Source organism: Astatotilapia calliptera, chromosome 9 (genome assembly GCF_964374335.1).
Source record: "Astatotilapia calliptera chromosome 9, fAstCal68.1, whole genome shotgun sequence".
Taxonomy (NCBI): domain Eukaryota; kingdom Metazoa; phylum Chordata; class Actinopteri; order Cichliformes; family Cichlidae; genus Astatotilapia; species Astatotilapia calliptera.
Window position 1 is genome coordinate 25,961,338 of NC_137430.1, and position 17,228 is coordinate 25,978,565.

The 17,228-nt window shown below is 38.1% G+C and overlaps 1 protein-coding gene across 2 annotated transcripts in view; it reads left to right on the top strand.

Annotated features, from left to right (window-relative positions):
- The window catches only part of cnksr2a (connector enhancer of kinase suppressor of Ras 2a), a 90,126-nt gene that overhangs the window by 30,241 nt on the left and 42,657 nt on the right, over positions 1 to 17,228 (top strand). For both annotated transcript variants that reach the window (XM_026180127.2, XM_026180125.2), the window contains exons 3-5: positions 1,110 to 1,312; positions 13,720 to 13,807; positions 14,215 to 14,256. In XM_026180127.2, coding sequence (XP_026035912.1) covers positions 1,110 to 1,312; positions 13,720 to 13,807; positions 14,215 to 14,256 — 333 coding nt within the window. The remainder of the gene's footprint in view (positions 1 to 1,109; positions 1,313 to 13,719; positions 13,808 to 14,214; positions 14,257 to 17,228) is intronic.

Below are 17,228 nucleotides of genomic sequence, written 5' to 3' on the forward strand. Positions count from 1 at the left end.
CAGGGTTAGCAACCTCCTTTTTTAAGGAATATCTGGCAGAACATCAACATCAGCTGTACAAAGCAAGCAACACTGAAACTAAGGCGGCAATATATGAATCATAAAAAATGAGTTACAAATAAGTCATTCAAATGAGGACAGCAAAAATAAAGTCAACTTAAGATGATTAGCATTGTTTTTAGATATAAGATTATAAGGAAGATGAAACCAGTTTAGCAAAAGTACATCTTAAAAAGAAGAAAAATAATTTCCTCAAATACCAAAATAGTAAATTGGGCAAACTGTTAGTTTAGCCAGACCATTAAGTTATCCATGTCATCTCAGCGCCAGCCCACTGATACCCTTCTACACACCCAATTGATGGGTGTGGCTATTTTAGCTGCTTTAGTTTTCAGCCCGCCCTCCACTCCAGCTCCTCCTTTTCTCACTGTATCTGACTGAATCTGTGCTGAATGTGTTGTCATTAATCTCTGCTCTGTGCTATGTGAGGTTCTTCCTGCTGCGCTCCCTGCTTCTGACTTCCCATGTATGCACATTAAAGGGTAGATCCATACTGTGAAACCGAATTTAACGCAGCGCAAAACAACAGTCTTTTTGTAGCACTCTCGACTGAACTGAACTTGTCACCCTTCTCTGTGCAGTGCTTTTGTCTTCTCTGCGTTGTGTGCTGTTTGCTCCACATCTCTGACATCTCCAGTCAATAAATCTGAATTAAAGTTCCTACAAGCAGATTTTAACATGAGGGCAGAGCAGATGATGAAAATGGCTTCCAGCAGCCTGGTCACATATTCATTCAGACAATTATTCCAAAAAAGAAAAGAAATCTCAGGAAAACTAGATAAATGTCACGATAATCATCATCATCACCCACTCAGACTGCGTTCTCTGAATAATTCCAACAACCATTTTAGTCATTGTGAGTCATTCATATCCATCATTTTAGTCGCCTCCATCGTGGAAGACAATAAAAGACAAAATGGAGCTTATTTTTTTACAATAAAATTGACCAATATGCAGCAAAATCTTAATAAAAGCTGGCAAACCTGCTGACAAATAATTTGTATTCATGAAGGTTCGCTGTTCATGTTTATATCTTTGTTTACATCTAGAACTCAGGGCTGGAGACAGAGAGCGTCAGGACTCTGGCTCACAAGCTCGGCGCCTCAGCCAAGAACCTGCAGAACTTCATTTCCGGACGGCGTCGGAGCAGCCAATCAGAGAGCAGGAGCTCGCGGCGCCTCCCCAATGATCTGCTGACCTCTGTGGTCGACCTCATCACCGCTGCCAAGAGCCTGCTGGCCTGGCTGGACAGGTGAATATACTCTCTAAATTTGTCTTTGCGCACAGACGCGGTGTGTTTATCCAAAGGAGAGATGATGCAGGTTGGTGCTTTAGTTGTACAAACAGATTTTATGATTTACCCTTTGTGGTGTGCCATAGGGTATATGCTCGAAATCTGAGGATTTCCATGCTTGCAGACTGTTTGTGTTATTCAATGATTCACTTGTATGACAGCAGATCTAGTCATGCGAGAGATAAAAATGTGAACTACGTCAAACTTCAGATTTTAGCCAAGCCATGCAGCTCTTTGAAACCTAAATCAAATCAATATTTGTCTTTGCAACAAGACCAATTCTCCTCGGTACACTTGGCAGGTGATGTTTTTCCGAGACTCTTCTGTGAGTTTAGGCTGTCTCAGTGTCTTCTGTCTGATCCTCACCATCATGGAGCCTGATCCCAGACTCTGTGATGTTGAGATCCGGGCCAGACCACCTGTTGCAAGACTGAAGTTATCAGACACCACCCCGATGCTACTGTCTCGGTTTGGATTTGTTTATTAGCACAAAAATAGATAGAAAACTTGTTCTGAGTACGATCTTCTGTCATAATAAAGGCTGTTCAAATTAGGATTGTTCAATATGTCCATGATGAAAAAATTAACAGTGTTTATGTAGGGCGATTAACACCACATGCTGCAGGCACTTATACTGTGCAATGCTTTTAATTAGGGCCCTCCATGAACATAACTCAATAAATTTGTCTATTACATTTATTAAAACGGGACCCAGAGAGCTCAGAAGGCTTTGCAGTGATATTTTGATGAGATGACATACTGTATTGACTTAAGTTAAGAAAGTCAATAAGACTTCAGTGGTCAGTCACTAGATATTTTGGGTTTGCTCAGCTTTTGTTCTACATTATTTGATCAAATTACTTTGAAACAAATGTCAAAATAACAACATTAAATATGGAATTTTTTTTTGCAGTGTAGGCAGAATTGGGTGCTCTGACTGGGGTCTCAGAAGATTTCTGCAGATGCATTTGTATTAAAACATAATAAAACACTGATTAAAATACAAGAGAACGCAATGATTCAAAATAGCTGGGAACAAAGTGATTTACAGAGTGATGAAAACTTGGAAAAATACATGAAATGTAATATAATTAAATCACATATGATTAAAAAAGTACCTCTGGGGTCTGTAGGTAGGGTTAATATAAATAAATGAACAAAACAATAATAGCAATTTATGAGTGTTCATAAATTATTTAAACATTTTTTATGTCAGTTTCACATTACAGTGGACCAGTTATGCATATAACCCTCAGGCTAGAAAGGTATACTGGGAATGACTTTCCCACCATTACTTCTGTGTCTCAAAAGACCGAATATCACGTGAGTTAATTTAAATTTTATTTTGTAATTTAACTCACAAATTTAAACTTAAATATTAACTCATCCATGACATGCAATGTGAAATATTTGCACTGTTTGTACGATGCTGTATGAAAGGAATCTCGTATCTCAGACTATTCAAATATTTCTCATCATGTTTGAGTGAATATAAATACTGTGTATCTAGGTCTGGGCAATAAAACAATAAAGATCATTATTGTGAAACAGCTTTTACTTGACAGAAATATAAGATGGGTTAAATGTAAAGTCGAAAGAACTTGTCCATCCATGTTTTGACCGATGAAAAGTAAGGTCATTGATAATGAGAGTAGCACCAAACCAGTCATGTGGTGGAAACAGAGTTATAACCATGTCAGATTATGTTGACATAGAGCGTAGGAGGAGCAGCCTGCAGCAGCACATGTGCTAATGTTTGCTCTATTGAAGCCGTACACACAAGTACGTTAGGAATGAATGACTGACAAAATTGTCAAGGTCTGCAGGAAGAGCAGACTGAGTCCGATGTGGAGGACCCAAATGCAGATGTCTGGAGACAGAATAATCTTAACAAAAGGCGAGTGGTTCTTTGGCTGATAATCCACAAACAAAAGACTAAGCATTAAATACAAAAATGAAGTGAAAACTTTAAATTACATTAACTAAACTTGGAAAAATACAACGAGATACAAGGAAGTGGGAAACACTGGGAACGTGCTGACAAAGGGAGACTGACACAACAGGAGGGTGATTGAGACAGCTGGGAAACACAGCTGGACCAAATTAGACATAATGAGACAGGGGAAGCAAAAGTGAACATAAAGCATGTGGGATGAGGGACTATCAAAATAAAACAGGAAGCACAAACATATTGAGACTAAGACACACAAGATTGACACGGAAAAAAGGTAAACAAACATGGGGACATGGCAGACTTAACATGGAGCATACTAACATAAAAAAATACAGAGATGTGACTAAGGACAGTAGGGCAACACTAAGGGAACTATTAAACCTATCTAAACTAAACTAGGTATTCATAATACATTGGAAAAACAATATGGGAATGAGAATAACTAATGAGCAAATATATAAATAGAATCTAGGAACATAAAAAAAATTCTCAAAGCCTAAAACAATGAAGATGTAACAAAATTCCAAACTAAACACAAAAACACCAGGTCCAAGACCCAGAACCACGACAACAAAAAATGTTCATGAAAACCTGCTGTCAAACAAGAAATACCAAGTGACACAGCCCAAGGCTCAAAAGATGAGGACATTGTTTGAAAAGAAGGATCAGAGCCTCTTTAAAGGCCTTCAAAGAAGCAAAGTAGCACACACTGCAAATGGTGTTGCAAACATGTTACCACAAAGACGGGTAGCAGCGTGGCTCATTTTTACCATCTTAAGCAGTGCCATATGCACAGTGCAACACTTTACAGTCCAAGGCAGTTTGTCCAGCACCATCCCTTGTGACAAAAAGTGAAGAGACACTGATAACACAAATGCAACGGTACTTTGTTGTAAAAGACACGATGCCAGTAAGCACAATCGAACATGTCGAATTTTAGCAGCTGATTAAAGTAATTGACCCCAGTTGCAAAACTCCATGACCATAAAAGGTCATTGCCGAAAAGGCTGGCTGTTCACAGAGTGCCTATCAAAGCATGGTAATGGAAAGTTGACCGGAAGAGAAAAGCGTGGTAAGAAACAAATGTGTAATCAATAGGGATAGCTGCACCCTCAAGAGGACTGTCGAGAAAAGTGGATTCAAGAACTTTAGTCAGAGCATCAAGAGTTACCACGAGCACACGTCTTCAGGAAAAAAAAGCTACAGCTTTCACATTCTTAATTTCAAGCCAGTCTTGAACCAGAGAAAATAGTAGAAGCATCGTGGCATATGGAGAAAAAGAACTGGAGTGCTGCTTAGTGGTCCAAAGTCCTTTTTTAAAAATGAAAATAAGCTTTGCTTCTCATTGGGAAATCAATGTCCTAGGGTTGGATGGAAGAGTCAAGAAACTCAGAATCCGAATTTTTTTAAGCAAAGTGTGATCTTTCAGATGTCTCCGATCTGGTGTCCCATGTCATGTGCTGGTCTTGGTGGTGGTTGGTCCAAAGTCAATGCAGCCATTTGCTTTCAACCTTAATGAAGATGCTGATTTTATTTTCTAGCATGACTTAGCACCCTACCACATTGCCAAATCTACTACAGAATGGTTTTCTGACCATGTTATCACTGTGCATGATTTGCTAGCCAAGTCATCTGTCTTGGACCTCACACAGAATCCATGGGTACTGTCAGGAGGAAGATGTGAAAGACTCCACTCAAATTAGCTTAAAGGCCACTTTCGAAGCAACATGGACTTTGAGCACACCTGTCAAAAGCTGACCCACTACATGCCAAACTAAACTGATACAGAAATTCATGAAAACCTAACCAAGTGCTGAGTGTGTAAATGATCATGCTTTTCATTTCAGTATTAAAAATCCTTTTTTATCCCTCAGTCATAAGGTTGATTGAGGTATTGTTGTCATCCTGCTGGGTAGGCAGGCAAGCAATATGGAAACCCAAGTTTGTGAATGAGATAACTGAAGAAGAACGTCACCTAGGAGTTTTTAATTGATACCATAGGTCTATCTACTAAACATCTCGGGCCAGTTTGAATCTCAGTAACCTTGACCTCAAGGTTAGAGGTCAGAGGTCAAGTTTTCAGAAAATCTTCTGCATGCAATAACAAGAACAAGGCAATGTGGGAATTTGAAATTCATACCATAGGTATACCTATGGTATGGTATGAAGGATGAGGGGATACCATTGGCTGCCAGCAGTATTTTTAATAATATTTTTTTAATAATTTCGCATACTGGAGTTCAGATTTTCATGTGCTGTGAACCATGAGCATCCAAATTAAAAGTGATTATATTATAATATACTGAGATCTACTTGTGTAATCATAATCTGAAAGACAAAGAAGTGCATTTCAGTTTCTGTAATATGTGATGTAACCTTAACTGAAAACTTAACTTGGTGTCCATTTGTCCTTATTTTGGGACCTTATGTACAAATCCAAAAAATCAGTTAATCTAAAAGAAATGTTTAGGAAAAAACTAAAATAGTGACTGTAGTAACAAATCCTCTCTCACTTCTCTGTTTTGTACAAGGAAAGCACCAATCTGCAAAACACAAGCTCCCTCCTGCAGATGTTGGTTGTTGACATCGTTTTTGTGAAATATGTTTTTTTTTTTTTTTTTTGTAAAGGGATAATCTCAGACGTTTTTCGCTCTCACCATGCTTCTCTCCTCACTCTCTTCTGTTGTCTGTCACTTCATTTATTCATGACTCGACACGATCTTCTGCGCACAGCACACACATAAGCTACACAACTAAAGGTCTTTGACATCGGTTCTTGAAATGCCAGGCACCCACACCTGTCCTCAAGCCAGCTAGGCCACAAAACAAACATTAATGCATAGAGCCTCAGACACATAGAAACGCCCACGGCCTCGTAAAAACACACACTCGCAGACAAACACCCACCTCGGCACGCACTGACACGCACTTATGCAAGTGCACACGCGGTCGCCCACGCAAAGTGATGCAATTGAAAATGGCAAAGCGACATTGAGATAGGGGTAGACTCAGCAGAGCTTTCTGTTCTTCAGTTGTGAGATACTGTGCAACAACTCATTTTTTAAAGATGTTTTTATCATGCAGATTATACAACAAAAGACAAAAGAACATTTTCCAGGTTTGTGAGGAAACACAAGTGATTTGAAATTGATGACACCAATATGATCCCACTAAAGCTTTATTTTGATGAAATAACATCTTATAAAATTGATCTTTACAGTCAGGAGAGAAGAAATGTGTGAGCAGAACAAGATTATTTTGTTACTGAAGTCAGACCTTTTTGGTTACTGAAAGTAATGAATTCATTAGGGGATCCTAACAATGTGGAAAAGGTGAGCACATCAGGCTAAAAGCTGCCCTGAATTTGTAACGGCAGGATGGTTTCATCTTATAAGGTACGCAACAGAAGCAAATTGGTTTAAAATGTGTTAAAAATGAACTTTCATCTCCTTCTGATTGCTGCTTATTAGACCTCTCGGGGACGGAGGAAAAGTGCAGCAGCGGTTCAGCGCTCAGATTGCAAATGTGCAGCAGCTTCTCCCAAAATGACTTAAAAAGACATTTTGCAACCTTTTCATGTATAAAATAACAGCGTGGGTAGAGTACACACAATCTTTTTGCTGCCCCTGAAGACTCCATATATGTTTACTTTCCCCTTCCAGGCATAATTTTTACCTGACTTGATCGATTTTGGTTTCTTTTAAATGAACATTTGAAAGCTCCTCCCTATGAATTAATAACGTGGCCCGGGAAACTGCATTTTAAATGCGAAATATTTTCCGATAGATTTGAAAAAAACAAGCAAAAACAAAAAAACCCGCATCAGTTCGAGTGTTTCAAATGTATTTATTTATTTATTTTTTTTTTTACCAGTTTCGTGAATAAGGAGACTTAGAGGTATGGGGTGTGTTGCTGGGTTGGAGCTGTTAAATACATGCCAAATAATCTATATGCAGGTCATGTTTATAGTGCAATCAAAAAATCCTATACATTTATTATGATATAGGAGAGAATTTCAAATCACACGGATTGTCAGGCAAGGTCTGTCTTGTTACAAGGAGCACATTTATTTCTGTGATTTCTTAGCAGATTTATGGCTCTTGAGTTCTGGAGGACAAACATGATGATGACGTTGCATGATGTAGCATGCAGCAAAAAAAAATACAGTCATTAGCTTTGTAGATGGACAAGCAGAGGCATTTTAAGACAAATCACACTGCTCACCTCTGTGGTACGCAGTCATTGTGTCACACACAACAATAGCAGTATGGCAGAGAGGGATCCTCAGTTTATGATTTAATATAGACTATATATCTGAAAGGCCAGAAATTGCCTTTTATTTGAGTTATTAGTGTCACCTATAGGAGCGCCTTGCTACTGATGGGGTCTGTGACCTTACAACAAGCTCACAGTCAATTAATCACAAAGGGTAGAAGTGATTAGCTTAAAAAATACTCACTTGCAAAAATCCCAGAAGCACTACATCCCATTACATAGGCTAATGCCTCTGTCACACAGGCCTAGAAATGGTCAGTGACCTCTGCAAATCCACACGTCACTAAGGAAACAATATGTAATATCCAACCGGTTGGTGATCCTTGGCTGAACTGTGTCTCAAAGAGGATGCTGCACCAAAAACCTCCTCATCTGCATTGTGCTTCTCACACTTTCACTGCGTCACAGTTTTTGGTACAGCACCAGAAACCTCTTTGCATTATCTCTTTGCAGTCATTTTCACATTTCAACATATTTGACACAGCAACCAATTAGGGAATACACATTCGGCGAAACTAGTGGTTAACGTACACTACAGTGAAATATGGATGGCAACCTCACTGTGACTAGGCAAATCTGGTGGTTGCATTGAATTTCTCTGCAATAGTTGCAGTGATCAGCTGGTTGCCCAGTTCTTTCAGTCAGATTGACAGGGCTTCAATAGTTATTTCCATATGATTTCTAGACTAATTGCAAACACACTGCAAACAATCTCAGTCAGCTGAGTCGGTGAGCGCATCTCATCTGTGATGCGTCTCTGTGGAATAGGGGACTTGTTTCAGCTGGTTGGTTGCCATCTGACTGTATTTTGGTTATAGTTCTATGTAAAAACAGATCCATAAACAGTGTCATTGTAGAGGAATTTTTGAATATTTGTTAAAACCTATGACGTTCTGGCTAGACTCTGGAACCTAAGTAATAAATGTGAATTTCTGTGGATGTAGATGGAAACAGACTGCATGTAACTGCCAATTCGAACACATTTAGTTTCAGTTTACACTCAGTTTCCTCCCTTCACCCTCAACCAGCTTTGGCAGATCTACGCACCTCTCTGAGCCTGTGTATGTTGGAGGTTTCTTCCTGTTAAAAGGGAGTTTTTCCTTCCCACTGTTGCCAAGCGATTGCTCATAGGGGTTTTCTGATTTTTGGGGTTCTCTGTATTATTGTAGGGTCTTTATGTTGCAATATAAATCGTCTTAAGGTGACTATTGTTGTTATTTGGTGCTATTAATAAAATTGAAGTGAATTGAAAATTGAATTAAACTAATTCCATCTAATTGCTGTCTTATCATGAACACCAAATTCACTTTAAGGGGGCCAACTATTATGAATGGCTGGCTTCTGTCTTCTAAATCATCATTTCAAAGGCAACAAGATGGCAGTTTCAATCTGTTGGTTAATTCTGGTTGTGTCACAGTCTCCTACCAGAGTATTCCCTAGTGTGGTTTAGCATAAGGAAACAAAACCACTCAAAGATGGCCTGCATACTAAATAAAATCATCCTTCAAAAAAACAGACAGGTGCAATCAAACATTGAAGGTTAAGTGACAAATTCAAATTCATAGAGGAAAATAAGGGAAACGTCTTTCTGAAATGAAATGAAGACAGAAAAGAAAGTTACTCTTGTAGAAATATAAATGATAAGAGTATAAAATGCTTTGGGTGATATAAACAGGAGGAATGCTAGATTCAGTCTGTCAAGCTATGAGCTATAGAGATGTCCATTTTAGTTTACCCTATATTTACTTCACTTTTGAAAGTTTGCCAAATTAGCTTCTAGCAGTTCTAGTTTGCAGTGAATCCAGATCCAGAAAACTATAACTGGATTATTTTCAAAACTGATGATTCTCAGGCGCATCCTGGAGTCAAAAGCATCATCCTTTTTTGTGTGTTTTTTTGATTACTTACATTTATTTGCAGCTAGCTCTGAGGTCAGCATCCTTAGAAAGATCTATTTAAACTGAGTTTAAAAATGTCTATCTTTTGAGATATGACGGAGTTAGACTTTAAGAATAGTAAGTTTGGAAGGTTGGACTACAAATAAAGGCTGCACATTTTTATCTTTATCTGTACTACACCTTAGTACCAAGTGTTTACAATGTAGCTATTAATGTATAGACAGTTGTAACTGGATTTTCAAACATGAAAGAAAACTTAAAAACATTGGGATTCCTCAGAAGGACGAGGGATGTCTTCATGCAAAGATTTATGAATGTAATGCAAACATATTTGGGCCATGTGGCTTTGCCTCATTTATCTTTTTTTGTTTGCTTTTTGGACCTTTGGGGTTTTAATAAACTCAAGGTACCCTACACTGTAGTATCATCATAGACTCTAGTTGGGGTAAAAACTGTTGTTTGAGGACTGGGGCCTGGTGGTTAGCAAACAGTCTGCATAGCCTTAGGTCCTGCATATATATATAGCACTCAGCCTCAATACTGATGACCCAAATCACACACACCACAGATAAATCATACACTAGAGGCTGTGGCCGAATTTTAATCTGGGTCTTTAGAACAATGAAGGAAGTGTGCATCTTTCCATTCACTTCATTACGTTGTATGTGCAACCCATATGTCATCAATGTGCACTAACATTTATAGTACTGTACGTTCCTTGGATTCGTCTCTCTCTGTGTGTGTGTGTATGTGTATGTATGTGTATGTATGTGTGTGTATGTGTGTGTGTGTGCCGTCATTAGCACCCCATTAGCCGCAGCATGTACCTTATCGTTAACACCTTCTCCATACCTGAATAGTCCATTATGCTTCAGTGTGACAAGAGGTCCATTTATAAACATTGTGTTGGCACAAAAAGGGGCTTTAGAAGCTCGTCTCTCACAGGAAAAAAAATAGTTTTTTATAAAAACAAACTTGATAGCAGAGTGTGCACACTTTAGTGGAAACTATGACCGAGCATACAGACATGTGGGAGACATTGGGAATTGACAATGCCAGTGGCAAAGTAGCTTAATGAATCCAAAGTGGCCTAATAGCTCCTCTCGCACAATTTATTTCTTTCAGACCGAAACCAGATTAAAAAAAGAAAGAACATCCATGTCTAAATTGTGCTTTTTTTGTTTGTTTATTTCTAAAACCTGAGCTGAAATGAGAAATAGTCAGTATAAGGTGTGTAAATTGGTGCACTCAGAACAAGATGGCCTATTTACCTGGTTCACTAACGCACTTTCTGTCTTTTGTCCACTGCTGCTGTGTCCTCTTTCTTTAGAGAAAGTGCATTACTGTTCAATCCCCTGAAACCTACCTGCAGTGGTTTGGATTGCATACTCGCAGCAGAGACATATTCATATTCAAATAACAAACTCTTTGTTTTTTTACTGTTCTTAAACTTTTCTTTTATTATTGGGTATGTTTCGGTTAATGGCTGTAGTTAAGTATGAGGTTTGAGCATAGATTGCATCCAAATGACAGAGCTTCTGCAAAGTGAAACCAATGCAGGAGTGCCTTCATTCTGCATTGTTCTTTAACAGAGGGTGACTCCTCTGGTTGCAACTCATTTATTCTGTAAATTAGGGTTTCATGTAGAGTGAAATAGATGAGAAAGTAGGGCATGTTTTACTATGAAACTGCAACATCCCTCAGTTTTGGTCAGATATGCCACTTGATCGTCATGTCTAGTTTCAAACACCAAGATGGCAACTAATTTGTTATGTCCATCTAAAAAGCCAAGAGTATGTGCAGGCCAGTGGACAGTGGAGGAGTCTTCAGCTCTGCTTCAACAATCCACCCCCACATGTTCTGCCATGTCACCTATCCAGCGTTCAGTCCAGACATCCATTTATGGTTTTCCAAACCAGTGTTTGTAAGTCCTCTAAGGAAGCTAACCACAAATTAACTCTTTATGGCTCCAGTTTTCAACTTCTTAAAACCTCTGCACCACCAAAATTGATCTTTATAAATATAAATTAAACAAGTCTAGACTCCCAAAGCTCCTCTATATCATCATCGTTATAACAGCTTAACAGTGCATAACCCTTTCCTTCTGACAGTAGTAGTGAATTACATACAAGATAACAAGATAGTAGTTGCATAAACAATTTGGCTTTTTAAATATAGATTTGATGATTTTTATTTTTTTTAATGCTATAAAGTGATGGAGCATTGATATTTGTCGTGCTGCAGAAAGTCAGTAATTGCCAATTGCCAATTGGTAATGGGTTAATTGAGCCAAAAAAACAGACATTCTGTTTTGAGCTTCATAAATATGATACTTTGCCACTTTTCTCTGCTGCTTGTCCTGGCAAAACGATTTGGTTTTAGATCTGGTGGATTTAATTACCAGCAAGCCTTCAAGCTGTACCACTATCTAACAAGCCAGGACACATACAAGCCTACTGGCTGCCAACAAGAAGAAAGGACTGGTGCTGATTTTGTTTCGTTCAGTAACGAAGAGATGGAGACTGAGGCAGGGAAATGAGGACTGGCTTATTAAGATTTGAAAACCACTCCGAGACAGATGGCAACATGTGGTCAGTGTATCTTACCATTTCTGATATTCAACAAACAAAACAATCAATTCACCTTTGAAGAATAATCAATAAAGTGGAAAAGTTGTGAGTACAGTTGTGAGCCTGTACCAAAGATGAAGCCACCACATCACAACAAAACTCTTCTTTTTGTTCTTCTTTTTCCTTATTTGCTCCAAACAAACACAACAAAAAGGAAAAACAACATACTCTCCTTACAAATTTGTAAGGTAATAACTACTTTCATTGTCGTAAAGTTAACAGGTATGTACAGAGTGGGGGCACGGGGTGGCACCAGCCCCAGGGTACTTTTTCTCCCACTACATTTTAGATGTAAACATTGTACTTTGTATTCCAATTTACTTTGAAGCTTTTTTAAAAAAAAAAAAAAACATTTTTAATTAGATCTTGTGTATATAAATAAATACAAGATTAACATGAGGTTGACTGCATAAAAATTAGCACATTTTTGTGGGTCTCCTGCAATACTTGTGTTCCACTCTACTATATTGATTCCATTATAGTCCACTGTTAGGTGATGTCCTAATTTATCAAGATATTCAAGTTTTAAGGCAAGGCGTTATAATTATATGTAGTTTTCATGAAATGAAAATGATAAACATATAAATTAGTAAAAGTACATAAAATAGGTCATTTTAGCCCATTGGTAGGTGGTTGCTATGAGATAAAGATAAAGAACCTTCAGGGACATAAAATCTACCTGTGTGCCAGTTTTGGTTGTTCAGCTTCTGATTGTATGGCAAGTGTATTGATACCAAGTAATCAATTGTGTTTAAAAAAATATAATGTATGCGATTCTACGATTCTTAAAAAGGGTCATTTGATTACTTTTAATTTTACATATTAAACATAACACTACATATATTTTGATCTTAAAAACTGTTGTTAGTTTCCCACTTTGCAAAATATTTTTTCCAATGTAAAACAATTTCCTGTCTCTTGTCTTGCCAGTTTCATGTAACAGCATGTGCATTAGAGCATAGGGTTGCACATGAGCCTGAATAGTGCCCAGTGTTTTTTTGTTTTGTTTGTTTGTTTGTTTTGCTTTTACACCTTTTTTTTATCCATTGCATTTATTCATAGTAATAAATCATAATAATACTGCAGTCGGCCAAAATCCAAAATAATTATTGTCCCCCCCCCCCCCCCCATTATAGATGACATTGTTAATTAATTAGTCAATTTAAAGACAAAAAGGCCAAATTATGAGGACTTTCGAGTCAATAAACTAGTTGACAACATCATTGTAGGCTCTTGTAATTATAGATTTTATTATTTACTGATGGTTAACAGACCAAACAACTTCCAGTTACATTTAAAAAAAAAATAATAATTGAGTGATTAGTCAATAATGAAAATAACTGCGATTAGCGGCAGCTCGAGCCTCACAGATTTTTGGTTGTGCTTTATGTTCACCGAGTGCACAGATTCATTTACCATTGTGTTTTAAAGCAACTCCCTCTCTCTCACTAATTAAAGGGATTCTTACATGCGTGTCTGTGTTTGAGTCTAGTTTGTGGCGTGTCTCCCTCCCCTCCCCGTAACAATGCTCCTGTCCATCTCCTCTGCACATCATCTAATGCTGCAGGAACATTATAAGACATACTGCTGTGTTATCTTTCCCCCCAGGTCTCCCTTTGCTGCAGTGGCAGACTACTCAGTAACCCGAAATAATGTCATTCAGCTCTGCCTGGAGCTCACCACCATTGTACAGCAGGTGTGTGGAATTGTTTGTGTGTGTGTTTTGAAGGCTTATAGCTCTTATTCCCCGCCACTTGAAGTGTGCGGCAGAGGGTAGCTGCTGTGCCATATCCCCAAAGAGCGGTGTGTCTGTGTGGGTGTGATGCAGCAGCCTCAGCCTCTGCATCCTTGAGCGAGAGTCAATTCTTTGCTATTTATGTCCTTTACAGTCTGTCTTATGTATGACTGGTGTGTGTATATAAATAAAAGATAAGTGTGTCTGTTTGTGTGGGCGTGTTTTTATCTGTCAAGGGTAGGGGTACAGTAATGTGAGCCCTAGACTGTATACGTAGGTAGTGTAGCAGCATGTGCAGCATGAGATGGTGAGTGTTTGCAAGACAGGATGTACTGCTTGCGCTACATTAAATTTCTCTCGTCCCGTAGGACTGTACGGTGTTTGAGACGGAGAACAAAATCCTTCATGTGGTGAGTCCTGCTTCCTCGGCCAGCTGTCGCGTATTTGCTTTGTGTTGATGGGCAGCATCCTGTTTTTCTTTTTTTTTCTTTCCACATCCCCCTCATAACTGCTGATAAAACACACACACAAACACAGAAGCTTAAACTCCCTGCCAGAGACAATCAGCAACATCACTTTTTTTTCTTTTATGGAGCTATAGCCTGGACTCTCAGCTTAGCCAAGTGTAAAGACTTGAAACAGTAGGAAACTGCTAGTGAATCTCTGTAAAATGTTGAAACAGTAACCTCCTGTGTGACTGTCGGCCACAGGATACCTACATAACAAAGTTCCTTTTTCCATATTTAAGGCACTACTCTTAAAGTAGTGATTAAGGAGCTTTTAAAGTTAAAGCTCCTTTAGTCTTATGACAATGGTCATGTTTAACCTAAAAAACACTCCATTGCCGTAGAAAGCTTTATCTAGGTTTTGATTGCTAAAATTTCATTTAAACCTACTGTTTAAAAGAAAGTGCCCATTTGTAAACCTCTTTTTATAAATCTACTGCTCAATAAAACCAAGAGCACACTTGAACAGCTTACATTTTTGGTGCGAGTTTGAATCTAGCCCTCAACTGGCTAATGTGGCTTCCAGAGACTGTTATATAGTTTTTTTCATTGCATGTCATTTTCATTGCATGTCATTTTTTCCCATCAGGTTCACGTGTGTTGACTCCAGGAAACGCTCCTACACAAATACATTTTAAATGACTACTGCTATACTCTAAGAATTTAGGTAATGAAGCATAACTTGTGAACTAATCCAGGCAGACAACCGGCAAAACATAATTAAAAACACCTAAATATTTGCATTTTGGTTTGTATGTCCCTCCTCTCATTTCAAAAACTGTCTTTCCAATCTACTTCCTACTTTTTGGGTATATTTTACGGACATGAATTGGTGCACTGCTAAATCTGAGGATGGTTAGATTAGTGGTTCCCATTACTTTAGCTGAACACAGTTATATTACCAGAATTTCTCCTGCAGCGGCGGATGTAGAGGGAGGGGCACACATACACATATTTTGGTGAAGATATTTATTGACATTAATTCATATTCAGTCTTTTTATCCAAAGTTTGACCATCACAGCTAAGTGCATAACTTTTGTACCGACTCTCATTTAAAATTCTAAATTTGAGAGTAAAACCAAGCCTCAAACAGGTCCTGTATTTTTGCACAATGCTATGTTAAATAATCTTAACTAATAGTTCTTACAAGAATCTTAATATATTGTTTTCCCCAACATGTAAAATATGTAAAATGAAAAACTGAAGACTTGAAGTGACTAAAATAGTAACAAAAAAAATGTAATGGAAGAAAAAAAATATCTCCTGTTTAATTTAAAGCAATTTAATGTTTTGTTATTTAAAGTTGATTCGTATGTTTCAGAAGTACAGCTTGTTGTATTTTTATGGGAAGAACAAGGCTTAGTTGAGCTTTAGTTCAGTCAAGCTGCCAGCTGCCTCCTGGCTTCAGCTTCATCCTTAATACTGCATTTACACGACACTGGCAGAATGAAAATAACACTGTTCTGACTCAAGTCCAACTGTAAATATACTGTGAGCTTTGGAGTCACATAATTAGAGAAATTTAAATGATCTACTCTTTCTGAATCTAATACTCTGAATGAGCTCAATTGATTGTTCTGATGTTGATACTGAATTTAACTACAGTATTAGAGATTTGCAGTCAGTTCTCATCATGATATGACTGAAATTCAGAAATTCCTTATCTTTTGAATTTAGATGTTAAGAATCTTCTTTTCAAACTCTAAACACATACACATATTAGGTACATTTATAACTGCTTATTCATGTAGTTATTATACAGCTATTATACACACACCACACCTACATGGATTGGGGCCAAATCATGGTTCAGTATCCTGCCCATGTAGTGGAGAAGTTCAGGATCAATCCACTGACCTTTTGATTGGCAAACAACCCATTCTACCACCTCAGCCAAAGCCAGCTGTATGCTCACTGAGTACAAATGAGAGTATGGGCAACAGATGTTGCCTGACCTGATGAGTCTTGATTATGCTGCAGCATTCAAATGTTAGGGTCATAATTTGGCATGAACATAATCAAAGTATGGATTAATTCTGTCTTGTATCAGTGGTTCAGACCGGTGATGGTAGTGTATCTTTGTGAGGACATTCAAGTCTCTGCAGATGTTTCCAGCACCTTGAAGAATCAGTGCCTGTGGGAATCATGTAATTCACCTACTGTTAAAGTTTTACTGCTTCATTACCAAATTACTTTCTTCTTTCTTTGCAGTTGCTGTTGGGTATACTTGTCCCACCTTGGGCTTTGGTTCTAAAATTTTGTTTGCCTTGCTCAGATGTTTAAAAAATACATTAATTACATTTGAAAATGTTAGCAGCATTTAGTATCTGCAAAGCAGCCCAATTACTGTAGATCAGCATGTCCCAAGATTGGATGGCAGCTAAAGTTTAATTGACCCTTTTCACAGCACACTTCTGATTTGTCAAACTCTGCTTCACTAATTGCTGGAACAGAGCCATTGTTAATGCTATTAGTTTCACCCGGGCTTTCCCTGTTATGACAAATTGACATTTCGGCTGTGAGGAAGACCGATGAGTCTGATTCATTTAGACATAGTCAAGAGTACTCTGCTGCCAGCATGGCTGCCCTCAGTTAGATTAATGCAGCAAAATGAAACACAAAGTATAAGATGGACACTCGTTTTTTTACAGATCAGATTCTTGGGGAGTGAAAATCCATAATATGATGCCTACCAAGAGTTCACCGTCTGTGGTTTCTTTTATAAATGTTCGTGAAAATGTTTGGCAGTCTCTGCCAGATATTATCCAAAACATCCGCTCAGCGCTTTTTCTTCCAGCTACTTTCTTTTTTTAGGGAAATCATGTCTGAAACTATTGACAACATTTTGAATGGAGTCTCATTGTGTCTGCCAGGA